General features: G+C 40.5%; 3 protein-coding genes across 9 annotated transcripts; 1 reads left to right on the plus strand and 2 right to left on the minus strand.

Moving 5' to 3' along the window:
- The first annotated feature begins 411 nt into the window (after positions 1-411).
- On the plus strand, positions 412-3,023 carry LOC118124534. The gene is made up of 2 exons (XM_047344141.1): positions 412-657; positions 1,089-3,023. The coding sequence occupies exon 2, from the start codon at positions 1,102-1,104 to the stop codon at positions 2,830-2,832; it is 1,731 nt and encodes a 576-aa protein (XP_047200097.1). The 5' UTR covers positions 412-657; positions 1,089-1,101; the 3' UTR covers positions 2,833-3,023.
- Positions 3,024-3,047: 24 nt separating this feature from the next.
- Positions 3,048-11,061, minus strand: s100v2 (S100 calcium binding protein V2). The gene is made up of 3 exons (XM_035182443.2): positions 10,903-11,061; positions 8,143-8,274; positions 3,048-4,792 (listed from the first exon to the last, which is right to left on the minus strand). Exons 1-3 carry the CDS (start codon positions 10,909-10,911, stop codon positions 4,622-4,624), a joined length of 312 nt encoding a protein of 103 aa, XP_035038334.1. The 5' UTR covers positions 10,912-11,061; the 3' UTR covers positions 3,048-4,621.
- An 8,168-nt stretch (positions 11,062-19,229) lies between these two features.
- On the minus strand, positions 19,230-26,881 carry thap7 (THAP domain containing 7). Of its 7 annotated transcripts, none has more exons than XM_035183341.1 (6): positions 26,626-26,881; positions 24,916-25,023; positions 24,481-24,560; positions 22,362-22,499; positions 22,121-22,231; positions 19,230-20,876 (listed from the first exon to the last, which is right to left on the minus strand). In XM_035183341.1, the coding sequence occupies exons 3-6, from the start codon at positions 24,558-24,560 to the stop codon at positions 19,508-19,510; spliced, it is 1,698 nt and encodes a 565-aa protein (XP_035039232.1). In that variant the 5' UTR covers positions 24,916-25,023; positions 26,626-26,881; the 3' UTR covers positions 19,230-19,507. The 7 variants fall into 7 exon arrangements, with proteins under 7 accessions (XP_035039232.1, XP_035039229.1, XP_035039234.1 ...); XM_035183338.1 differs by having other exon boundaries at positions 24,886-25,023; XM_035183343.1 differs by lacking the exon at positions 26,626-26,881 and adding an exon at positions 26,564-26,587.
- Between the last annotated feature and the right edge of the window lie 346 nt (positions 26,882-27,227).

The following is a 27,227-nucleotide window of genomic DNA, read 5'->3' on the forward strand; positions in this document are numbered from 1 at the left end:
GCTTGAAACACATTCTCAAAGAGCTGTTAAAACGTGCTCACAGAATTAACTCTACTATGTGGGACACTGACCCCATACCCCAATAACAATACTCTATTGATGATAAATAACACACCGCATACACACCCAGTGTGGCCCAGGGGTTAAATCATATACACCAGGGGTCGGCAACCTAAGGCACGCGTGCCAATGATGGCACCTGGCGCCATAATCATTGGCACACTTATTAAAGAAATGTTCAAAGGTTTTGCCGTCACGCAGCCTGTATTATTTAGCTTGACTGATGTTAACACCTCCCAGCCACTAGGTGCCAGTAATGCGCCATAGGCTCGATGCCAATCGCCATTAAATAATAATAAGAAGAAGCCTCTCAGCCGGCGCTGCTCACGTTTCCCCACATGAATCTCCGTGCAGCCGTTCATGTGTATTGGTGATGGCATACCCGCTAGCTAAAAAAACGAAGACACGGGCATTTCCGCCCTCGTGGGCAGAAGACTGTGGCTTTGTTTTCCATAAGGACCGTGCTGTGTGCACGTAATGTTTTGAAAATGTTGTGTGCCGAACATCCAGTGTTAAGCGCCACTTTGAAACATGGCACGAAAGAAGTTTCAAAGATCAGGCAGACAAGGGAGACTCAATCAAACGTGTAGTGTCCAGGTATGGGAAGCCAACTCTCTCAAAGTCTTTGAAGCAAGCTTTTGCAATTCTGAATACGAGTGGGGTTGGTGGGGTTAATGACAAACTTATTATTGCAATATCTAATATTTATATGGCACACTAATTCACAAGAAAATTTTACATTGGCACTTATTGTCAAAAAGGTTCCCGACCCCTGATATACACATATCGAAAAAAATTGGGAAGAAGAAGCCACGATTGGGCCTGTGACTGGTTTCTTTTTAGACTGTACATACACTTCATTCTACTTTATTTTATATACTTCACCATCAATGAAATATCAACATTATTAAATGGAACACTGCATTTATCAAAGAGCATATTACAATTCACTCAAGTAAAATACTGCGATAATTGATAAGTGGGAGTTGATTTACTGTCTCATTATTCATCCACCACTCTGTTTCTAGGGTCTATCCTCAGATGATTCCTCCAAGGATCGACCGACCTGATCCGGGAGATGCTAGAAAGTGGCAGGCTCATCCTTACAGGGACACCAAGTCCAAACAAATGAGAGTCATTAGTAATAGTGTAGATTTGTTGTTTACAGACAATAAATACAGCTATGAGAGTATAGTTATTATGGAAGAGGACCCTGCAGTTATTGATTCAGCCACTTACCTGTATGAGAGAAATCCCAGTGCATCAACTCTGCTGTGGTACAAGAAGGGGACACTGTTTGTTCTCAGAGGAAGCAGTTTTTTTCCTAGTAAAGATCATGGTGTCATACTGGTAGGCCATGGCAGCAAAGTTACCAATGAAACAACCCGGCTGGCTGGTTATGACTCAGAGAATCTTGCCAGATTTGTGTCAATCCTAAAAACTCTACGAACCTTTGGTCATCTTAGTACCATCAGTCTCATTAGTTGCAACATTGGAAATGACCAACACTTTATGCTGCAGGTGCTACAAGTTCTCCGGTCTCTCAATATAGAAACAAAGCTGCACCTGTACAACTCCTTCTTGTCTGTGAGCTCTGATGGTGAGATAATGACCAGAAATGATGGGATCTGGAGGTCCCATGACCTTAGCAGAAGAGTCATTGCTGAACTGGACCATACCTGCTGCAACCTGCTGACCAAAGTGGAACTTGGCTGCGCAGGGCCAGTGAGCCCTGATTATAAAGGAAATACTTTGTCTCTTCAGACATTTGAGTGGCCGAGCCATCCTCAAATGTTTGTTCCAATGGAACTGCGCAAAAAGTACCCTTTTATAGACTGCCTTGAAGGGCTTACTTGGAGCTTGTTCTTTGAGGAGAATGAAAGAAGGCGTGCTCCTGATCATGTCCCAGACCATGATTTAAGACACGTGAGGGCAATATGGCTTATAAAGCCAGGACCCAAAGAAGAAGAAAACATTGTCTTCAAGCATATTGTTAACATTCAGGATCTACTAGTGGAGATAAGATACAATGCCAGAGAGGATGTTGCAACTGATCTTTACTATGTTCTCAATGAATGCATTTACAAAGTAAACAGGAACAATCTTAGTGTAAGTCTGGTAGGCAAGTTTATTAGTACAGGAAATCAGGCTGAGATCGAACACTTCCGTCAGAATTTCAATGAGCAGCAGAATGAGTCCTCCCTGCAGGAGCTGAGACAGGGTCTCAAAGCATACAAATTCAATGACTTCTGTCGACAGACTTTCCAGTTCCAGCAGTGTAATTATAACTGTGAAAGATGGGGTCGTTACTTCATGGCAGCAGTGTTTTCAGCATCTGTGCGTAACTTCAGAACCTTCTCACTTTTTCTCATGAGTGTCATAGGCTGTGAAGTAGGCCGCTCACAGGGGATTGACAGCCCCCTATGCACAGCATTTGTTGGAGATGACCACCCCATGGTGAATGAGCAACCCTGGCCTGAACATCTGCATCGAGGATTCTATGGTTGCACTGTTGATGACTATGAAATGGCTCCACAAAACAGACAGATTTGGTTAGATCAAGTTGTTGCAAAGGAAAATGCGCTTTACATAAAATCAAAGCAGATGATGAACACTGTCAACCACGATGAGCAAACAGAACTGGACATCTTTGGGCGGGTCAAAGTCATGAATAAATATGTTTTCTCATCTTATCTAGAATTCTTTCGAGGTACGCCTGAGGGAAAGAAGCTCAAGAGAGGATGTACACCTACGTTCCATGAAAATCCGTAATATTGGTCTAACGTACTAATGTAATTTATAGCATCTAGTATTTTGAACAGATGTGCCTGACGCTGATATAGACTAAGCTTGCTTGCAAAAATAGGAGAATGGAAATTATCTTTATATACTAAATAAAAGCAATAGAATAGCTGTTACATCAGAAAATGATCCTTTAAATATAAACTACTGTTTTCTTCTCATGAATCCAATAAATTATTCATCAATAAAAAATCCACTTTTTTTATTTATATGTTTATTACATACAATTTTCTTATGGTGTCACAAAGGTCAGAATACAGAGAATTACAAAATATAAATACAAAGAATATGCAGAATCACAGAGGATGAAGCATTATTATTTGAAACTTTCAAACCACACATTTTTAGATGTTTCTGTTTGGGAGGTTTCTCCAGGTGAAACAGAATTAACATGCTGACATTTAGAAAGAATCCGAAATATTTAAAAAAAATTTTGTTTCAGTTCAACTACTAATGCATATGAGGTTAAATTGAGATGATTACAATAACATACTTAAAGATTCAGACAAGGTTTTACACTGAAAAGGGCTAATACCTTAGCCTTAGCATAATGCTTACGATATAATCATAACATATTGTGAACTGTCAATAATAATTTATTATGGAGTCACAAAGGAATTGTATTTAAATGTTTTAAAGTTTCTGAAAGTCAATCAGTGGTTCTTCTATGTTTATAATGATCTGGCCTCCACGCGACTGGTGGTGCATGCACAGCTGTGCCTGGTAAAGACTTGAGTTAACATGTCTGACATGCAAAGTTGATTACACTATATTACTGTAGATTAACTATATGGTTTGCATTTAAATGGTTAACTAGTGATAAAAATGGACACCACAAGACCCTGCTCTTATTCCCTTTTCTAAAATTGTGAATGATGATCTTCTCATTTTAAGATATTGCCTTCATTTGAACAGGAGCTGTTTGACGATTTACTGATGAAAATGTGAATGCCACAACTTTGGGTATTTCACCCTACAGTTATTTGTGACAGAAGGCTCCCTCAATCAACATTAAATTTGGAAAACAAATTAAAAACTAAATTAGAGCAAATAATGGAAAGTGATAATGTTTACTGTAATCCTGTCCAGCGGCCTATTGCACCAGTTAATTCAAATTCAGATCAAATATGTGTCACACTAGTCTGACCACATGTTAACGCAGAGGTATTATAGCCCATTCAGACCCACTCAGAGACAAAAATGAGAAAGAGAGAAATAAAGTACACCTGAGATCGAGAGAAAGCAAGTGTGCACATTCTAAGACAGAGGAGAATCTTCACTCCTCATGGGTCAATGTGGCACCAATGCATATTGAAATTGATGTTGGACACATTTGTGTGTGCATGTGTGTGTTATTAAATGACTATGTTTGAAACATATTGAAGCCATTACAGCATTGATGCTGATACCTGTGGTCATTTTGATCCGGAAACTGTCTTTGTTTAGCTTCATCACAGGACAATCTGAGAAATTTAAACTAGACTGAATTGTACTTTAACTGGTGCAAAGGAAGCTGGGCAGTATACAGGCAGGAGCATGATATGGAAACCAGTCAGATGGAGACCACAGCATGAGAACTTGTAATGTTCTTGTAATCCTACATGTTGAGAACAGCTTGTTGTGAGCAGAAAAACTTTGCACCCTTGTATTCTGTCCGACACCTGAATAGGAGAATGATTTACGTATTGTTACTGTGTTTGGTTAAATTCCGGGTTGGAAACTCAGAGCTTGCTGATGTGTTAGGCTGAAAGCCTACTCTTCACAGGAGGATGCAGCTGCATGAGGTGCCCTTCTGGCTGCTGAGGAGGCCATGCTGCGAGCTGGCTAATGACTGGATTAAGCTCCAGAAATGCTTGAAAGAGATGCCCTCTCCATCACCTACACCCATCTCCCGCATGATCTTGCCCAGGCCCTGCTCTGTGCCAATGCCCTGTGGGAACACAACACAACATCATGACCTTTTTAAAACAATTCGTGTTTGTTTCCTGAAACCTAGCTCCGATGGTAAAGGACCATTCCGGTTCATTTCTAATTGGTTCTTATTGTCAGTCATTTAGAACACTGTACTTATCTAAGTTCAGCAGACAAATGGGAACATTCTGATGTCACTAAATAGAGTCAGAAAAGAAGAGATCGCATTCAGATGACAGAGACAGAATCTTCTCCGGAACAGCACCACCCCAATGTCATTTCTGACCAAAACTGTGATAATTTTATCTTTTTCTATGATGAGCTTTATTCACAGAAATGTCATTCGGGTGGTGAAATTCCAAATTCATTCAATCAGAAAAAAATTGTATGACAGCTGTATGTAAAATGTGAAAATTTGAAAAACAATCAAATGTAGTTTTTTTTCGAGGGTACAAAACAGAGAACAGCAACAAAAAGTGGACAATGTTGACAACTTTACAGAATAATTTTGTTTAACTTCTTATTAGGACCTTTCCTCGGTTGTATTGGACTCTCCTGTCTAACGCTGAGGAACTTTATGTTCATTTTGGAGGCTGCAGTCAGTAGTTCTATTGATTTCACTTGCATAATGTTGACAGAGGTTCCTATTATTTTTGGATGGCTCCTAGAGGGAGATTACAGAGATGAAACATTCTGCTGAAAACTGGAAAAACTCAGCAACTGTGTTTTTCAAGACAAATTAGTGCACACAAGCCTGAAGCGGTGCTCTTGGAGGAAACAAGCCGGTGCTAATGTTGTTCTGTTTGTATTTTTTCTGTGCCTTTTTCTGGTTTGCTGAAGGGGACTGCACCAAATTCTCGCACCTTAAGTGCTTGGGAGGCGGAAATGGGCAGGGTAACACATAAAATAAGAGTGCATGCTGTGTTTTCATGCTCAGATAACTTTTTTTTCCCCTTCCCCCTTTCTCTTCTTTATTTGACAATATATATTTTGACTTCCAATCTGAGATGAAACTATTTTTTTTACTTCAACTATGCGACTTTCTCCTGATACAGCTTTCACTGAACGTGTAACTGCATTTCATGTATCGTTTTGTGGTATTTTGTGTCCACTGCTTCTTTACAGTATGGTGCCGTTTAAGTATTGTATGGTGCCGTCTTTAGATTTTTCGCTCCTGGCTTATTTAATGTTCTTTTCAGTTTCTGTAATTTCTGTGTGTACACCATAGACTGTATGGTGTGCACACGGCACTGCAGTCTCATGCCCTTTTATGGGCATTTGCGGGGCTTTTACCTATGCTAATTGGGAAAAACTGGCATGCGCTTTCAACTTACGAAGACATTGCACTCATCAATAAAAGAACACAGATGTGAATAATTCTGCAGTTTAAGAATGCATTTGTATAGGAACAATTCCGTCCCAAGCTTTTTGAAGGGTTGATTACTATATCCGTTAGGGCTGCACGATATTATGAAAACATGTGATATGTGATAACGTTGTTGAATATTGCGATGACCATATGACTTGCAATAAATAAACAATTGCTTAAGTATACATCGTTAAAGTATTTCTGCTTTGATTTCACTGCTAACATAGACCATATACAGTGAGTAGCATATGCAAACACTGAAAAATAAATGAAAAGCATTATTCCCATTCCAACTAGGGCTGGGCGATATGCCATAAAACAAATATTGCAATATTTATAGGCTATATCGCGATACATGATATATATCTTGATATTTTTAAATCTCCTCTAAATCACCGCTTTGAGTGGTCATCAAGACTAGAAAAGCATTATATAAATACAAACCATTTACCACACAAAAAGTTCACTCCCCCTCCCATCCAGAGCTTTCTGGTGGGGTCTGCTGTGAGAGGGGCATGAGAAGAGAGAGAGGCGAAACTCAAAGAGAATTTCATGCTGCTTAAAACATTAACGTGACAATTTATACTTGATGGTCGCGATATAATCAATGTATACATCGCACGTGGTCAAAGCCGCGATACATCGAATATATCCGATAAATTGCCGACCCCTAATTCCAACAACATGGTTTTATTGAAAAACTTCCACCTGGCTATAGGGATGCAGGGACCATGGACGGCTCCACAGCCACGGCACCACCAAGTCCGGGGCAGACACCAGGAAGCCATGCACAGCTCCACTGAGTCAAATTACAGTGTTAATTTTGGGTCTTATTATTTAAATTTAGTTTTTTAACAGTTTTTAGCGGCTCTGTCAGTAATTTACTGCTCCTCTGTGTCTCTATTATTCGCTCTGCGCACTGCGCTAACCGCATCAAGCCAAAACGAGTACGTCTCCTCCGGCTCTACATACAATGACTAAGTTTACAAATTCTATTGTTTTTACCACTCAAAGTGATGAATTTGACCCCGGGACAAGCGTGATCACTAGAAGTTTTCACATACCATTTAGTCGGGAGGAGGCGGCACAAGATTTGACAGAGCCGCCTTGCAGTTCTTTGTTCTCTCTTTATTGTCTTCTTCCGACACTGACTAATTGATGGAAAAACCTGTCAGTGATCTGAATATCTCTAATTTACTATCTAGGGCAGCAGGGCTCCATCTGATTGGCCAAATATAATGAAATGCATAGTGTGAATGCATGGCACATGCACCACCATTTATGATGATATCGCGATGACGATACATTTTCGAAATATCGTGCAGCTTTAATATCCTTGATCACTATATCCGGTTTCCACTGTATATGGCACTTTTATTACCAACAACCAGTAGCAAACCAGTAAAGGTCACTTTCCAAAGCTTTATACAAGAGTTGAAAATCCTCCAGTGTGTACCAATATAAATTAGAAATTGGAGAATTGGAGACATTGCCAGAGTGCGTCTTGCAAAAAGTCAGCTGTGATGTGGTACAGCTACTCGATGGATGGAGTTTACACTACTTCTGCAACATAATCCACTTATCTTCTACATTCTTACCTGGTGTGTTCCAAACAGTCATATTGTCACCAGAATAGGACTGAATAAACAGTATCTGTTTGTTGCTCTTACAGTTGGCCATCCCACATATTACCAGCACTTGGAGGCTGTTTGTATAAGCCATAAATATTGGAGCCATCTTTTAAGACATATTTCAATCCTTTAAAAAGTGAATATCAAACGTACAGGTAGATGATGGCATTTCCCAACAGTCAACAGAGCCTAGTTCTTACGTGTGTAAAAAACGTCATAGTGTCTGTTCACTGGTGCATGTATGAGGCCAGTGTGACTCTGCTCTTCCTGACTGTCTGTTTGTGAGGGGAGGTGTGTTACCACACCCAGCTACTGCAGACAGCAACCGGCCCAGGTGAGGGTGACACACATGGAGAATGAGAATTTTACCTTGACAAGGTTTGGCATCTGGGAGGACAAAAGTCCTTTGAATTCATCAGTTTTCAGTGTAGGACCATTGTCAGCTGAAGCAGAGTGGAACTGTGTGACCAGCGTGTCAATGGCCGTCTCCAGGTCTGAGAACTGCGGAAAAGAAGAGAAAGGAAAAAATGAAGCAAGAGAGATTGCGATTGACATTAGCACACACACAAATACCAATTTTATCATAAAGGACATTGCCCCCTAACATGCTTTCTAATTGGCTATTCATCCTAAAGCTACACCTGCGCAGAGGCAACAAATGTAGGTACCGACCAATGAGCAGGAAGAATGTAAAAATGGTACCAGTATGAGCATCACACACACATGCGCGCACACACGCGCGCACACACACGCGCACACACACACACAGTGATCAAAGTGGAGACTTGTTAGTTTTTATGCAGTAAAAAGCCAATTAAGTACTTTATCAAACACCTGTAGAAAATCAACAGTTTCAACTGTTTAGTCCACAGTCTCCAGGTGACAAGTTTTACACAACCACAGCATGTTGGTCAAGCTAATAGTAAATTGAATAGTGAAGAGAAGCTAAAACCAGAGCTGGTGTGCTCAATACTTTTTCTGAGCCTTCAACATACATTATTTACCTGATGTTTTAGTTCTTCAATCCGTCTAAACTTCACCCAGGAAATTTTTTGATTTTAGTGAAATGTTAGATTGGTTTTCAGTGACACATATTTCAGTTAAGAGTGAATTTGCTGTTGTGAACATTGCAGTTGCTCCTCTAGAAACAGTAATTAGTTGTCAGGTCAGATTCTACAAATCATGTTTTATAAATAAAATATTATTAAATGGGTCTTCCTGCGGTAACATTTATGATTAATATGTTTCTCACTATCGTACATTTTATCCATGGATCACATTTGTGATTTATTCTGTCATTCTCTCCTCCCTTGTGTGAAACAAAGTGAGTGTTCTTTCTCAATTTTGTAATTCCCAATTATCCAACTCCAAATAACCAACTACATGTTTATGATCAGGTAGACAAACACATTAAAATATGAAATATCAAATAATAACAATTGGAATTGTGGCATTAGACAGAATTAGAGGCACCAAATCTGGGCTTTTATGGCCAAATTTTTCTTTGGCCTTGACGCCCCCTAGCTGGCTACTTTTTCCCACTGGCTTGCTACTTCATATCTTTGTGGAATGTTTTGGAACAGTGCCTTTTTACAGCTGTTTCTCTACAAAAAATGTTGCTGGAAATTACACCGATGAAGAAGAGGTTGACACAAATCTTTAAATAAGCTGTAAAACCAAAACTACAAGCAAAAAGACTGAAAAACAGGATAGAGCTTTGGAGTTGGTAAGCATATATTTTGTAATATGGTTAATTGATTCAGTGTGGATATTAGTGTGGATTTGAACATCAGTTGGTTGTCTCCACACAGAGGAACACACTCCAGTTTTGCTACAGTTATTCAATACATGTGGGCCAACAGCTCTGTCAAAACCACACCCTTTATGACTGATCCACAAGCCACTGCAAGCCCTCTTTACCTCAACTAAAAACCCTCCCAGACTGCACCATTATCCTGACTGTAGACAGGGCATCGTGTTGTACTGCTGTACAACATTTGAACACCTCATTACCTAAATATTACATTCAGATTATGTTAGTATAAAAATCCCAAATGAGTCAAATCTATCAAGACAATAAGGACTTACGTTTTATAGTTTTGTATAGAGTATTTATGTTACACTTTCAAAATAATCACTTATTAAACTTCATTAGAAAGTACATTAATGGAGATTTTGTGATTTAGTTTCAATAAGAACCATCAGGATAGACTCCCTGGTTTGTTTCATTAGTTCCTTGGTTTTTTGTTAAAGTGACCTATCCATTACCACGCCCAAATACCAACATTTCTCGACAGCTAACAATTGGTCTGAAACTCCACACAGCCGTGCTTCAGAACATTTTTTTTAGGCTTTACAATAATATTTGTTAAAATATCCTCTACCTGCTGTGTTTATCATATATTTTCAGTTTCAGGATGTAGCTGACTGTGGTGTATTGACGTGGGCTGATGCTCTGAGGAAAGTACCTTCATTATTATAAATATTACTATTATTATTATTATTTGGGGTAGGGAGGTGGCACACTGCCTCCTGGAAGCTTAAATGAAGACTATGCAGCAGAGGATTTGAGGAAGCTCCTAAAATAAAGAGGATGTCATGCTGCATTGCACAATCCTGGATCACTGCCTGAGCTTCACCTAGGCTCTACTTACAAAACGAGCCATAACCGGCTGCTTTCTTTAATCACAGCTATACAAGTGTTCTACTTTGGTCGGTTACTACTGTACAGTTGTCACAGATTAGTGCAGTTGAGGTTGTGAGTGAAGAGTGGGCTCTTGTGTCAACACTGACTGCTCCGCAGTAATGGTTCTCAGGGAGGGGCCGCGTCTTCAACGGCTCCATTAAAATAAGTTGAAGTAAGAACTCGAGGCTCCTGAACCCTAGCTTCCCTGTATGTTGTGTAATTATTAATCCTGAAACGGTTTAAGTGGGAAACCTTCGGTAAATGACTCGTCCCGACTCTGATTACGTGTCTTATATACAGTTTAAAAAGTTCGACCATTTGAAGGAAGTTGAAGGAAAAAAATGTTTCCTCGCGATTAAACGGAATACTAAGTTTAAAAAAAATCCTCATTAGCAGGTTTTGATTGTCAGTGATAAAAGGAGAGTTTACGTATCAGTTCTTACCTGAGGCATGTCGACTGGGAGTTTTCTTCCTGCGTTTACAGCTGCCTGTTGTTACCGCTGCTGCTGCTGCTGCTGCTGTGTGTCAGTGGAGCTGCTCTGTCACCAGCTGGCAACTGTCGTGGATCCTCCCACAGCATGAGAGCAGCCAGGAAGGAGCTGAGAGCCGAGGCAGCACCAGCAACATGCCTCTGGTCAATCAACACCATTGTGCTCCACAATACCAATGTTCATTGATATAAGAATGACTACTTGCATTCACTTCTACTGTCACCTAAAGGTTCCAGCCTGCTTTGGTTAACAAGACACAGGCTGGAACCTTTAGCTGTATGCACCATTCCTTCTGTGGCACGAGAAAACCGAGGAAACCAATAACTGGTACCGCCCATATCAGACACGGTATTGCAACCATGAAATGATCAGATGTAACATTCAGTTTCAGATGCCTTAGCCTATATTTCGACATGTACTGCAATGTACGCCATCTCTTACATCAGGCTCAGTGGAAAGTCCAGTTTTCAGGAAAAGTTTAACTCCAAGATCAAAAAAACAAAACAACACGTGATGTGTTTGGATCCTCCACTGGAGCTCAGCTCACATTCACCAGGCAACTCATTCCACATCTGGAAACCTTTAGTAAGAATTGGACACTATTGTTTTACGCAATAACAGCCTGCAAGTTTAGGCTGGTATTCTACTTCTCTTCCAGACTGTAACTAATTTAACCTTTTCACTACTGGTTGCTAATGTGCTCCCCAATGACATTAGGACAGCAGAAAGTCTATACATCAAACTAAATACACATCTTCCGGCTATACCTTGAATAAAAAATATAAATATAAAAAAAAAATAATACAAAGTTTAAACAAAAAATTTAGTAGCACTTAAATGGCACTTACTTATAGCACTTTGTAGTTTGGCTTTCTTGAAGAAAATTGTACTTTCTTGATTCTTGTTCTGGGTTTGTACCCTCATGGTTGAATGCACTTATTGTAAGTCGCTTTGGATAAAAGCGTCAGCTAAATGTAATGTAATGTAATGTGACACCAGATACTTGTGATACTGCAGCTTTATACACAAACCGGTCCAGACTTCATGTGAGACTTTCAGACTGTGGGAAATGCCAGTTGGAAAGGAGTTTTTTTTTTTACACTTAAAATGGAGGGAGAGACAGCGAGGGAGAAGGAAACTGGCATGACCACATTCTTTCTATTCAGTTTATGACCTCAAACAGTCATTGGGGTAGGTGCAGAAGTTAGGGGAAAGCTTAAAGTTGGTTCAAAGTAACCACAAGAATTTATCTAAGGAAAAAACCTTGCACACGCACACCTCAAACAGATCTGCAGTGCAAACTCAAAAGAGAGCATGTAGGTAACCGTCGACAGCAGCTGACGTCCTCAGGGTGAAGGGTGTGTCATGAAAACGTATTACAATGATCAGGGACCCACCTCCCTACCCCTCTTCCAGGAACTTGAATATCTGAGTGGGAGGAGTTGATGCCACACCCAATCGAAGAAGCCACAGTGAATTGTTTCAGTATGAGAACATCATCCTTTCCCACTGTTTCATCCTCTGTGACACTGCACTGAGCTGCTTTCAGATGTTTTGCATTAATACACAGACACACACATGAATATATAAAAGCAAACACATATTAAACTTTCAGGGAACATTCCTACCATAATACATAGTGCTCCCCAAGAAAAGACCTTAAAGAAAAAGTGTCAACATTTTGGGAACTATTAGAAACAATGTATGTGGGTGTATACACACACGTATGCAGGGGTTATTGTTAGACCCTAGCTGCCAGGTCAACATCGAAGTCACGAGTAACTCTTGCTTTCCCATTTAATTATTGAAAATAATGCACCTCTCTAGCAGCTGATATGTTTGAGTCATTATGCTCCAACATGTCCTAACTAGTGTGTCCACACTGTGAAAACTGAACCACCAGTGTGAATAAAGGGGAGACCTCATGTATGGGGCCACTCATGTGGTTATGGAGAAGGGACAGCATATGGATAACATCCTTAGTTCTCCAGTGGGTTGTGATAATGATGCCAGAAAACACAGATCAACCTTTTAGTATTTTGTTTCTTACCCTCTGTCCTCAGTATCAACATATTTAGTTTCTCACCTTTGTTTAATTTCTACTGTTATTAGGGGATGGTAGTTTACATTTAAAACTGAATGTAACATTTAGAACTGAATGTATGAAACTGGAATGAATCCAGTCCAGCAGTCACCACCTTGACTAGAGACAGATCTGTCTGTCTCTCTCTCTTAATTGTATTTCAATAGGCTTTAATGGCATGACATGACACAAATGTGTTGCCAAAGCACAATTACATCATCATATTATAATTACTACAATAATGTATCGATATATACTCTAAAGACAAATTACAAGGAATAACAGTGAAAAACGACCCAATGAATGAAAAAAAGAAAACAACACAGAAGGAGATGGTGGTTAGTAAGTACAATATATTACATTGGGCGGCTGTGGATGAGGGGTAGAGCAGCCGTCCTCCAACTAGAAGGTCGGCAGTTCGATCCCCAATCTTCCCCATCTGCGCGCGCGGGCGCGCGCACACACACACAGCGAGGAAGCACAAACTAAAGCAGAGTTCAGCTGCTCTATGACACAAACCCCGGAGATTCTGTAGGGGCTGTATGTGTGAACGCAAATGTTCGCGTGATAGTCACAGGACTTTCACTGGCCAGTCCTCAGACTGTTCAAATGAGCCAATGTGAGAACAAAACAGGAGATCCTCAGCAGGATTCACTCCTAGCAAGCATGACGTTTCAAACACTGACACAAAAATGTGCCACACAGACGAAGATGAAAAGAGTAAACGGTGTGGGCTTTGTAGATAATTGGCAAACTTTTTGGAGGAAACCTGGTCTTGTTAGGGGAGACGGCGTTCATCCCACTTGGGATGGAGCATCTCTCTTATCTAGGAATATTACCCAGTCTATTAAATGACAACCCAGAGTTGGGACCAGGACGCAGAGCTGCAGTGCTAAACACGTCTCTGCGCTCCCTCTGGATCAGTCACACAACCACAACCCCATAGAGATTGTGTCTGTCCACCGTCCCATTACATTATTTAAATCAAACAATAACAGAGGGAGAATTCCACACAAAAATCTAATACAAATTAACACAACCTCTGCAACAACTCAGGAAACAAAGACTTTTAAATGTGGTCTGTTAAACATAAGATCATTGTCATCAAAGGCTATTTTAGTTAATGAACTAGTCTCAGATCATAAAATAGATTTATTGTCCCTCACTGAGACGTGGCTGCATCCTGATGAATATGTCAGCCTAAATGAATCTACTCCCCCAAGTCATGTAAATACACACGTTCCCAGAGAATTTGGTCGAGGAGGTGGAGTTGCTGCTATTTTTAACTCCAGTCTATTAATTAATCCTAAACCTAAACTAAGCTACAACTCATTTGAATGTCTTGTTCTTAGTCTTCCACGCCAATCCAAGAAACACCAACAGCCAATCATATTTGCTGTAGTTTACCGTGCCCCTGGGGCTTATACTGAATTTTTAACAGAATTCCCTGAGTTTTTATCAAACCTAGTCCTAAAGACCGATAAAATTATTATTGTTGGTGACTTTAATATTCATGTTGACAATAATAAAGATAGCCTTAGCGTAGCATTTATTTCGCAATTAGACTCAATTGGTTTCAGTCAGTGTGTACACCAACCTACTCATTGTTGTAACCACACACTTGACCTTATATTATCATACGGTGTCAAAATTGAACATCTAACGGTACTTCCGCAATCCAATTCTATCAGACCATAATTTAATAACCTTCGATTTTCACTATCAGAATATATGCCACTAATAATGAACTCATTTTCAAGATGTTTACCTGATAGTGCTGTAGCTAAATTTAAGGAAATAATTCCGATTACATTTAAACCCGTACTATCCGTCGATATAAACAACAAATTCATTAAAAACCCTAGCTCCACTGAGATTGACCATCTCATCGATAGCTCTGTAAACTCATTACGATTAACATTAGACTCAATAGCGCCTCTAAAAAAGAAACATATAAAACATAGTAAATTAGCTCCGTGGTATAATTCCAAGACACATGAGTTAAAACAAGTATCAAGAAAACTAGAAAGGAAGTGGCGCTCCAGCAACCGTGTTGAAAATCTCCTAGACTGGAAGAATAGTGTTAAAGCATATAAGAAGGCCCTCCACAAAGCAAGAGCCACCTACTATTCAAAACTAATAGAAGAGAATAAAAACAACCCCAGGTTTCTCTTCAGCACTGTAGCCAGGCTGACTGAGAGTCACACCTCCACCGAACCCAGTATTCCTCGATCCTGTAATGGCAGATTTTGCATTTGTGTAATGTTTAATAGAAGAACAGATATGTATTTAGAAGAAGTAGATAACAAATGTGTTTCTGTGACTTACAAAAGTTGCAGAGGGGACTATAAGTGTTTATGGCCCCCACATGTGTGTCTTAGCAAATGCTTCACTGCAGGGGTTACTTAGTGTGTCTGATAGAGATGGGTGAGGGGAACTCTGCATTGTATACAGGACCTGAGTCTTTTGATGTTGTAAATCTAGATAGGGGATCTCGGAGCAGATTGTCTCACACCAGAAAGGCACACCAGGGTTCTGAGACGGAGATCTGAGACAGGAACTCTGCCCAACCTGGTCAGACATCAAGAGGCTGAAGAATACCTTTTGGCTCCTCGCGGGGAGGGGCTTCTGATTGTATAAGTGAAGTGATTCTCCTGTGCTCTGGGCTCATTCTATACACGTCACACTAGGTGGCTGTGTGGGGTGAGCCCACCTGCAGGTGTTTTGGTTGAACTTTCCTAGAGACAATGTTATGTGTGTATTATTATACAATAGAGTATCATTATTAAACAGAAACTGCCACCACAATCCCTAAATAGCAATATCTTTATGAATTTCTTTAATGATAAAATTCTAACTATTAGAAATCAAATCAACCATCTCCTGCCCTCAATTGGCACTAATACCCCATCAAGAATAGAAAACTCAGAAACGGCCAAGAATCTTACCAATTATTTAGACAGCTTCTCTCTGATAACCCTTGATCAGCTGACCAAAATAATCTCATCTTCTAAACCAACAACTTGTATCTCAGACCCCATTCCTACAAAATTACTTAAAGAAATTCTGCCCCTAATTGACAGTTCATTACTGAACACAATACATCTGTCATTATCATCAGGATATGTACCACAGTCTTTTAAAATAGCTGTAATCAAACCCCTCCTCAAAAAACCCACCTTAGACCCAGAGGTTTTAGCCAATTATCGTCCGATATCTAATCTCCCTTCCTGTCTAAAATCCTAGAAAAGTTGTAGCCAATCAGCTGTGTGAGTTTCTCCAGGAAAATAATATATATGAAGACTTTCAGTCAGGGTTTAGAGCCAATCACAGCACAGAGACAGCCTTGGCAAAGTCACTAATGATCTTCTAATAGCTTCAGATCAGGGGTTTGTGTCTGTCCTCATTCTGTTAGATCTTAGTGCAGCATTTGACACAATTGACCATAATATTTTATTACAGAGACTAGAACAGTTAATTAGCATTAAAGGAACTGCCCTAAAATGGTTTAAATCCTATTTCTCAGACCGCTCCCAATTGCTTTGAGTCAATAATGAGTCATCTGTGCGCACCAAGTTAACCATGGTGTTCCACACAAGGCTCTGTGCTCGGCCCAATTTTATTCTCATTATATATGCTTCCACTTGGAAACATTATCAGGACACACTCAGTAAATTTCCACTGCTATGCAGATGACACCCAGTTATACTTGTCAATAAAACCTGAACAAAGTAATCAAATAACTAAACATGCTTCTCAAGGACATAAAAACCTGGATGACCGCAATTTTCTCTAATTAAACTCAGATAAAACAGAGGTTCTAATACTTGGCCCTAAACACCTTAGAGATACATTATCTAACGATATAGCTGCGCTAAACGACATTGCCCTTGCTTCCAATGAAACAGTCAGGAACTTGGGAGTGATCTTCGATCCTGATTTATCCTTTAATTCTCACTTAAAACAAATTTCTAGGACAGCCTTTTTCACTTGCGTAATATCTCCAAAATCAGACATGTCCTTTCTCAAAAGGATGCAGAAAAACTAATCCACGCCTTTGTTACATCCAGACTGGATTATTGTAATTCCTTATTATCAGGCTCCAGCAGTAAGTCGTTAAAGACTCTGCAGCTTGTCCAAAATGCCGCAGCACGTGTCCTGACAAGAACAAAGAATAGAGATCACATTTCTCCTGTATTAGCTTCGCTACACTGGCTTCCGGTTAAATCTAGAATAGAATTTAAAATTCTCCTCCTCACCTTCAAAGCCCTTAACAATATGGCACCATTATATCTTAAAGAGCTGTTAGTACCTTATCAACCCACTACAGCACTGCGCTCCCAGAATTCAGGCTTACTTGTCGTTCCTAAAGTCTCTAAAAGTAGAGTAGGAGCCAGAGCTTTCAGCTATCAAGCTCCTCTCCTGTGGAATCATCTCCCACTTTCAGTTCGGGAGGCAGACACCATCTGTACGTTTAAGAGTAGGCTTAAAACCTTCCTTTACGATAAAGCTTATAGTTAGAGCTGGTCCAGGCTTGTCTTGGACCTGCTCTTAGTTAGGCTGCTATAGGTCTAGAAGGTCGGGGGACACATGACACACGGAGCTTCTCCTTCCTCTTCTCAATCGTTATCACATCAAAGTAATTCATATCCCATCAATACATGTTACTGACTTGACTTCTTCCCCGGAGTCCCTTTGCCTTATCGTCCGCAGATCCAGGGCCGCGGCTGTGGCCACATCGTGGATTATGATCTGTGGATCACGTATCAGAGGTCGTAATGGTGGATCCAGTATGGCGGATTCTGCATCGTGCTGGCTGATCGTGATAACAAAGGCAGATCCTTTATCGTGTTGGCATCAGATACTGGTAGTGGACCACGACCGAGGTGGCAGCTGATGATGGATCCTAATGGCGGCAGTGGACAATGACTGTGGACTATAGTGGCATCCGATCTTGATGGTGGATCATGATCTTGCTGGCTGCTGACCATGGACTATGATTGCAGCAGGACTGCTCGATACATAGTATTTCTCCTCAGACACTTGACCATTAATGACATTAATCCACCAATTCACTGACCTTCAGTTATACTTCAAAATGTTTACCCTAATCAATGCTGCTAAAACCTTTATCTTGATGTTCTCCTTTACACTTGACATCTATTGCACTTCTGTCCGTCCTGGGAGAGGGATCCCTCACATGTGGCTCTCTCTGAGGTTTCTACGTTCTTTTTTCCCTGTTAAAAGGGTTTTTAGGTAGTTTTTCCTTACTCTTGTTGAGGGTTAAGGGCAGAGGATGTCACACCATGTTAAAGCCCTATGAGACAAATTGTGATTTGTGAATATGGGCTATACAAATAAAATTTGATTGATTGATTGATTGAGTGTTAAGAGCTGACACTTTTGTTGATGTGCTGTAAACAAAACATGTGATCTTCCCAGCAGAACTTAAACGTTACATCCTGCTGCACCACCCCTCACCTGAATGCTTCAGATTACTGTGTTGTTGTGAACACGTCTGAGCCGAGAATCACCTGCATGTTATGCATGCGTGAAAGGCAACCTCCAGAGAAATTCCGGACCCAATTCTCCAGACATTCTTCAGAGGACAGGTGACATGTAGTTAAGTGATTCAAATATATGTGGGGTCAGGGGTAGAGATACAAAGAGACAGACAGAAGTGTTCAGTGCATAATGGGAGTTCAACCAGCAGTCTAGGACTATAGCAGCATAACTAAGGGCAAACCTGAGCCAGCCCTAACTATAAGCTTTATCAGATGTACTGTAGAGTGTGCCTCCCTAATCCAAAGTGGGAGCTGGTTCCACAGGAGAGGAGCCTGGTTGCTGAGAGGTACCAGGCTGTCGTGAACGGGCATGTTCCGCTTACCTAGTCAAGCATCACTGAATTTCAAATGAACAGGTGAACAGCTCTTTGTGGCACAGCTTCAGAGTTCTGCAGACTGTTCTTTACCTGATGCAGCTCAATTACTACAGGTCACTTCTGCTGTTTCAGATAGAAAGCTGCAACCGGCATTACCAAAGGTAAACAGCACATTCCAAATATGCATGTTCACAACGGGCACTGCACTGGTTACAGGAAAATAAAGGAAGAGAAAAGCAAGTGTTAAAGCTGTTCACTTGTTATGTGTTAAAATTGTTAGAAAATTGGTTGACTGTTGATAAAAACAAGTTTACATAAAGAAGAAAAGAGAAACTTTATTGATCGTTTTCGAAAAATTAAGCACATCTCTAAACGATTAAAAAAAATGTTCTGTTGTGTATTTCCTGAATATATCAAATAGGTTATATCAATTTGTTGCTGCACAACGTGTGGTGTCATATATTTAATCTGCATATACATTAGGTTTACACCTCATTCAACATGTTCGACTCTGCTAGCAGAAAAGACAAGCACAGGTCATTTAATTATTGAATCTGTAATTACAAATTTTTGTGTTCATTCAGAACATGCTGTCAATTTATAAACTCGCTGCTCAGCTGAAGATGAAATCCCTCCAGGTGTTCTTTAAGTTTCTCCCTCACATCTTCTCTCTTTTCTAACACTGCACTGTTGATAACAGAATGCTGGTCACTGTGTTCATAGTCACAGGCTGTTTCAACTCTTCCCACACCTCCACTGTTCTTTGTCGTGTGTCCCAAGTATCTTTTAAGATCCAGTTCTGACACCAATATAGTCTTTGCTTCCTCAGCGACCCCTTCTGTGGCGAGAAAGCTTTGTAATCTCTCTTTAGCAGGAACAGGGACCACAATGACCTGGCCCTCAGTACTGTCCGGAATCCAAAACAGCTGCTGCTGCAGGTCCACAGCTTCAGAATTCCCTTCATATGCATCAGAGATGAACAGCTTCTGCTGAGAGTGTAGAAACTGTGAACTCTGATGGTGAGTAACAGGCACAGACACACCAGCAGGGATTATATGTTGAAGGGTTGGAGTTTGGACCAGGACTTGGGAATGTGCAATACCTGGATCATTAGTTTCTACCGTTTTTTCAAGTGGTCTTTCCAGCCTTAATTTCTGTATGCCTTTGGTATTTTCGGCTCTCCCACATATACTGGTTTCAACACTTCTTTGAATCCTCTCTGAGTCTTCATGCACTGTGGACTCGACATCTTTCTCAGTCTTTGAAAGTGTGAGTGCTACCTGACCACCAACCTGAACCTGCCCTCTCCCACAGTAAAAACAATATCCCTTCTCTTCCTCAGACCAGCTGTTAGTGTCTGGAAGAAAATGACGGCCACACTCCATGGGATCCACACATTTGTCCTCAAACAACCCTGTCTCCTCTGATTTAGCATCAGTCTCACTCTCACCTTGGTTACAACATTCTTTCTCTCGTCTCCTCTTTCCCCCTAGTGTCCCCTTGTGTTTACAACCATCTTGTGACACGAGTAGTGTGTTCTTCAACCGTCTATCCCGGAGCCTCAGCACAGTGCTCCGCAAGCGGTTCTCCCTGCGCCTGGCTGCATGCAGCTGTCGCAAGGCCTTCTCTAGGTAGTCAACAGCCTGGTCATACCGTCTCCTCCATAGCAGGGGGCAGAGCTGAGCATAGCTGTGCTCTTTTGACAAGTAGAAGCCTGGAGGAGGGGGCAGGCGCCTCATGTAACGTGATGGGGAGATGGAACGAGACTCTGGTAGTGATGAAAAAGCATGTTCTTGCTGTGAGAGCTCCTCCACCCCTGATGGCTCTTGGAGAGATGCAGGGTTCTTTTCATTAGTCTCCTCAGATGCTTCTGCTGACCTCTGGACTGTGACTTTGTCTGAAGAAGGATACTGATCTGTGTCATGCGGAGTGACCTCCTGGTTACCTGAGCAGGGACTCTGCCTAGAGACAAAACAAAACAGTGACTTTCCCATTGTCACAACTGACACATGGGGGAAAAAAATCTAAGAGTAAACAAACAAAACAATAAACCTGAACATTATATCTTCGGTATCCTTATCAGCTCTACAGCTGATGCTGTACAGTACTGCACTTGTTATTGTTGTGTTTCTTCTGCACTGGGTCTTCTATGTTATGCTTAACATAGTTAATTACTATTAGGTCAGCTACAGTACAATGCCATGCAGACCTTAAGCGGGGCAGGTGCTCTAAGTAATAAAGGTGTACATGGAACAAGATTTCTAAAGACCATACACCAACATAATTTTCATTATAACCTGTTAAATTGTAGCAACCCATATTCAAACAGAATTATACATGAAATCTTACATCAATTGCAAAATATCAGTATTATACTATATCAGGGGTCAGCAAGTAAGTTTGGATGAGGGCCAATGTTTATCTTAGCCAGCAGATGGTAGGTTAGAATATAATCAAAGGCAAAATCAAGAAATTAATGTAAAAAATACACCAGATTTGTGACAGACAGTACAGAATGTTCAGAAAACTGCTTCAGTGTTGTCAAATTGTGTTGTGCAGTCAGAAAAAAAGGGCCACAGATGTGGTGCCGTCTAACTTTTGCACAACATTAGGGAATAGCCTACAACAGCAGTGACACATTTGCCCTGTCCGAATTCACCCCTTAGCCCCACCCATTCGTTTTGCGCGTGAAAAAAACGTCCCTGCTCATGTCATAACGTTTTCAGAGCGGGTGAGGCGATTCTATGGACACGAACATGGACAGAATGTTGCATTGAAATAACCGATGTAAACACGCTGACTGACTTTGTATTGATAAATAGATCAATCGTGCAGTGGTCAGATGTGTCACTATCACAATGTTGGTTGATAACAGTTGTTAATATAAGAACTTTAGTTGATATTGTAACTGAAATAAAATTGGTTGGCTGCTGATGACGTAGCGAGTGGTGTCCGAATTCCTAGGGGGAAATTTTCTAGCCCTCTCCCTTGTGGCTCTGTTTGGAAAGGGACACTAGCAGCGAAGGGCACGTCATATCTACGGCAAGGGCAAGGGACAGGATTTGGCACAGGGTTAACATGGGGTATAATTTTCAAGGCTCAGAATCTTTTATATTCTCTGTTGAGAGAACACACAAGGATGGTATTCCCAGACTTAACTCTTCAGTAAAAATGAGAAAATGTCACTCTGTACAAATTATTTTTACCTGACAAGGATGTCTTCTTGTTTCTGCACTGTTCCTGCCCTTTTGCATTTTGTTTTTGAAGAGGAATCAAAAACTGTAGGAAACGCATCTTCTTTTAGTCTTCTGATCCCACTGTGAGTGAAAAGGCCAAACACATTTCAGGAAGCAAATTAAACACTGTCTACAGTAGACAAACTAAGATTAAGAGTTAAATGATTGATGGTTTCTATGATATCTTAATGTCCTGACTGAGTTTGCAGACCTGCATCCGGTGAGCTCAAAGCTCTCTGGGGTGAAGTGTTTGGAACAGAAGTAGACAAAGTCAGTCTGAGGATCCCAGGAGCCTGCACGGTGGGAGTTGGTGATCCAGAGGTTCCTCCGAGTGGCACCTTTTGGTAATCTGGCCATCACAAAACTAATTATTATTGATCATAATATAATATTATCTTAATCTTATCATTACATTTGTCACTTTATTACTCAAGTTCATGTGGAATAGGGAGACATTTAAGATCAATATAAAAACTTCACACTACAAGCATTGTAGTGTGACACAGTGCATATTGTCATGTGATAAGTGTATTTGTGTTTGAACAGTTGAGCATCTTCGTTGGTGATCTTGTTGGCAGTCAGAAATTAACCACAAGTCGAATCCCAAGTTTGAGAAAGAATTTGGTACATTGGCTAGGTAGGCGCCCAGCCAAGATGACTCCAAAGGCACAACGCAGAATCCTTAATGGGTTAAAAGAAAACCCTTGAGTAACAGCTTAAAGCTTAAAGGAATCATTGGAGCATCAGTTTTCAGGAGTTAACGTATGCAAAACATTGAAAAGTCCTGCCATGGACACCACTGAGTAAGCCACTGTTCTCAAAAAACCTTTTGCACTTTGACACTCCACAATGCTACTTGGAAAACATTCACTGGACTGATAAAACTAAAGTAAATTTTTTTGGGAAGGACACAAAACACTGTATAATGTAAAAAGGCACTGCTCACAAACAAAAACTCAAGAACGGTGGGGGGAGAATCAGGACATAGGACTGCTTTGTTGCCTTGGGCCTGACAACTCATTAAGGGGAAAATTAATTCCCCTTAATTTAAGTTTATTAAGGCATCCTACAGGATAATGTCAGGGTGGTTGTCCCTGTCCACAAGCTGAAGCTTAGTAGTGGTTGGGTGATGCAGCAGGACAGTAAAGCAGCTACAGAATGGCTCAAAAAAAGACAAGAATCAGCCTTCAGTGATGGTCTACTTAGGGCTCTGACCATAACTCAACAGAGAGTGGAATAACTTCAAGTGAGCCATTCCCACCAGACATCCTCATAGGGCTGAGCAAAAGTTCGGTACGGAAGAATGGTCAAAAATTCCTCCTGAACATTGTGCAGGTCTGATCTGCAGCTACCAGATCACCTGCTTGAGGTTATTGCTGCCAAAGGGGGTTCCACCAGCTAATAAGGGTTAATTTCAGTTTAGTTTATGGTTTAACTGTAAAATATCAAGCCTCACTTACATTTCTTAGTCATGAAGGTTTGATAATAAAATCTTAAAGGGATAGTTCACCCAGAAATGAAAATTCACTCATTATCTATTCACCCCTATGTCGATGGGGGGTGGGTGAACTGTTTGAGTCCACAAAACATTTTTGGAGTTTCAAGGGTAAACAGTGTAGCTGATTAGTGACCTATCTTCAGATGTAATAAAACAACAGAAAAAAACACAACATGCCTCCATACTGCTTGTGTGGTGTCATCGAATTGTCCGGAAGTCCCGACATTCATATTCGAGTCGAAACAAGGTAATTTACACCAAGTCTTCAAGTCTAAAAGTTCACCAGAAGTGTCTAAGCTAGCTTAGCATTTCCGACGGTCCCTGGATGCACCTCGTCGGAAGATATCAGCGGACATTTAGGATAAAAATATGGTGTAAATTACCTTGTTTCAGAATTACCTCCTCAGGCACGGTTTAGTCCCGGCTGTCTCAGCACCAGTTGCCTGTGCCAGTAATTAAAATGGCTGCGGACGACCACAGTCTTGGCCATCAGGAAACGTCTGTCACAAAAGTGTATGTAGTCATCGCTCATAGCTTTAAAACCCTCATTACTTAGCTTTAGCCAGCAAATTGGTATGTCCGCGAGACAGACGCAAAAATGACAAAGATGTCAGAAGAGTTTGTGGTGATAAGTGCTAATGCCGGTTTCAATGCGCTGTAAACCAAAACCCTTGATTTCTGCAGCAGAGGTAATACCTTACGACCTGCCACTGCATGCTCCATCACCCCTCAGCTGAATCCTCCAGAGGCTGCGTTGTGTATGTGTGAAAGAAAACCTCTGTAGAAAGTCTCCTCAGTCTCTGATGTTTTACAAAATGTGGAAAATGCTCACCTGTGAAAGGTGATCCCAGCATTACGAGTTTCACGGTTGTCCCGGGATTTGCAGCCACCTGCTGAACAATGTCTTGGCATCTGAAAGTGACAGTGTAGAGTGGAAAAGATGTGACTTTTTGCATTTTGATGCTATTTGACATGTAGTTGATTACAAATATGAGAATAATTCAGTCTGAATGTTTGTGGTTCTTTGAGAAGGGTGTCTAATATTTCTCAAGTTAGTAAATGGAGTGGGCCGAACATTAGAAACACCTCTTACAATAATGTAGTCCAGTTCAATATCACAGCGGAGATCATACAGTAGGATTTTGTAGCAGCACATCGTCAATGGCATCACCACAAACTCTTATGGCATCTTCGTCTGTGTACTGAGCATAATTATTTTCTCAAATGATTGCAATACCTTTCTATACATTCACAAATGTGTCACCACCTGATGGAGTTGTTGGCTTGTTTGTTGATTTGTGTGGAAAGAGGTAGGTTAAAGATGGACTTGGTCTGACTGCGGCTGACTTGATCCGTCGATGTGATCTGCCAGTGGCTGCAGGGGTGGAGTTAAAAAAGACAGTCGTTAAGTCGGACACTTTCTACTTCTTATAGCATGTCAAGTGAGCCAACAAGGAAGACTGATCAAACCTTTTCTCAGTTATAATCACTTGTAAATAATAGGTTCATAGGGGAAAAGACAAGAGAAGAGGGAGCGCCGATACCGAACACAAAGCAGTAAAATAAAGACACAAAACGTAATTTTCTCATTTTTTCACAGCAGTTATTTTCTCAAGCAGAGAAAACAACCAGCTGGAAGGTTTTGTGTAAATACAGACATGAATTCAGCCCAGTGCAGCTTGTCTGCTCTATGTGACAGAGACTATGTGAGTGACAGACAGACATCCGGTGACAGGCAGCTCTCTGTCAAACAGAGGCACAGCCAGAAAGAACTTTACAATATCATCTTGACAAATCACACTTTCACTGTGACTACCAAGGATTTTTGTGCAAGATATATCATTCAAACTAGTCAAAACACTACCTTTCAAGATCTGTAATTACATAGTAAGATTCAAACTACTTTTGTCATTCATGTGTGTGTATAATTTCTCTTCTGAAATGAACCTAACTTAAAGTTACTTAAAATTGTGTTTGAACTAGTCAGTGTGGTGCTGTAGATATCATGAACTTGAATTAGGACATCTTGAATGTGGCTTATGACTAGTCAGAATGACATTTTTAGATGTCTGAATCTGGAATTACCATAACTAAGTTGCAGATGTCTGTTATACATTTAGAAACAGCATTGTGCAAGAAGTTGCCCTCGAATAAACAGCTGGGAAGGGTAAAATGTAGCTTTTGTCTTTTTATCTGATGAATAATGGATATCTATGTTTCAGTAATATATGCCATGTGATTTAGAGCTTTCATAAAAACATGTACTTTCATAAAAAACCTTATGACTCTTTTTTCGACATGAAAATGTTTCCTTGTATATAAATTATATTTATTTCCTCAATGAGTAGCAATGTGTATGCTATAATGTATTTTAATGTACAATGTAATTTCAATTTTAAAAAAGAAGAAATCTAAATGATCAGAAGACAACCTCCAAGAGCATTTCTTATTTTACACCAACAAAGTCCTGAATTCAACTGTCTTTACAGCTGAACATGTAAACTAAAGTGTACAGTGGCCATGTGTAAATACAGTAACTGGAAAAAGTCCGACACATTTTCGAGTTACCAGCCTCCACAAGGCCCCGCATACATCAGAGCCCTCCGCACAGCCGCATACAGACGAACGCAACCGAAGTCACGATTGAAATTTAATTTGCGCCCTGAAAGTCGGAGGAGAGCGGCTCAGAAACAGGCTGTCCAGACATTTTTGTTACCAGCTGAGCCTCGTCACGTATGAAACTTAGCAGCTCTCGCGGGACGGGACCACAGGCAACGTCATCATAAACTAAACACTACGTCGTCCTGCTAACACCCGACTTTACCACGTCAAACAAAGGACACCATAAAGTAACTGATACTATATTTTATATACTCAAATGGATATATATATATATATATATATATATATATTACAAGTAATACTCTGCACAGCAAAGTTCGACCTCACGAAGATGGCAGATCTATCCTTCACCCACCTTTGCCCCCCTCCTCTTCCTCCTCGTCTTTCCTCCTCTTCTTCCTCTAATGGCGAATTGCAGCGGGCGGGTGAATAGAGCCACCAGCTGCTGCGTGAGACTGCTACAATTGTCTGTGAAACTTGTTAAAATCCATGTGTTGAAACCTTTTCTCTTACAGTTTTTATGTACACGTTCACAGGCTCAATTTGACTCGTGCTGCGGTCGAACAGATTATTTTGCTTAGGAAGATTTTGAGTGAAATGACCCGGAAGTATTTCAGCGGAAGCCATAAAAAAGCTGTTCAAATTCTTTACAAAAAACTTTATTGAAAAATAAACAATTACAAACATCATTGCGTATACATTATAACATCAAGCGTTATTTTGATACAATTGCAGCACATACACACAAAGACTGTCAGGTGCCAGGGGTGCATCTCACCACTTAAGGAAATCAAAGTCTGTAAATAATTGCCAAACACATAGTAAATTCTAAGTGCCCTCTTATTCCTAATTCCTGTAAATGTGATGCCATTTTGATGTAGTTTCCCCAATAATAAAATCAATTCTGCAAAGAATATTATATCTCACCACCTCATTACTGTCGAAACATAGACTTAT

The sequence above is a fragment of the Hippoglossus stenolepis genome, chromosome 17, assembly GCF_022539355.2.
Source record: "Hippoglossus stenolepis isolate QCI-W04-F060 chromosome 17, HSTE1.2, whole genome shotgun sequence".
In the NCBI taxonomy this organism is placed as follows: Eukaryota; Metazoa; Chordata; class Actinopteri; order Pleuronectiformes; family Pleuronectidae; genus Hippoglossus; species Hippoglossus stenolepis.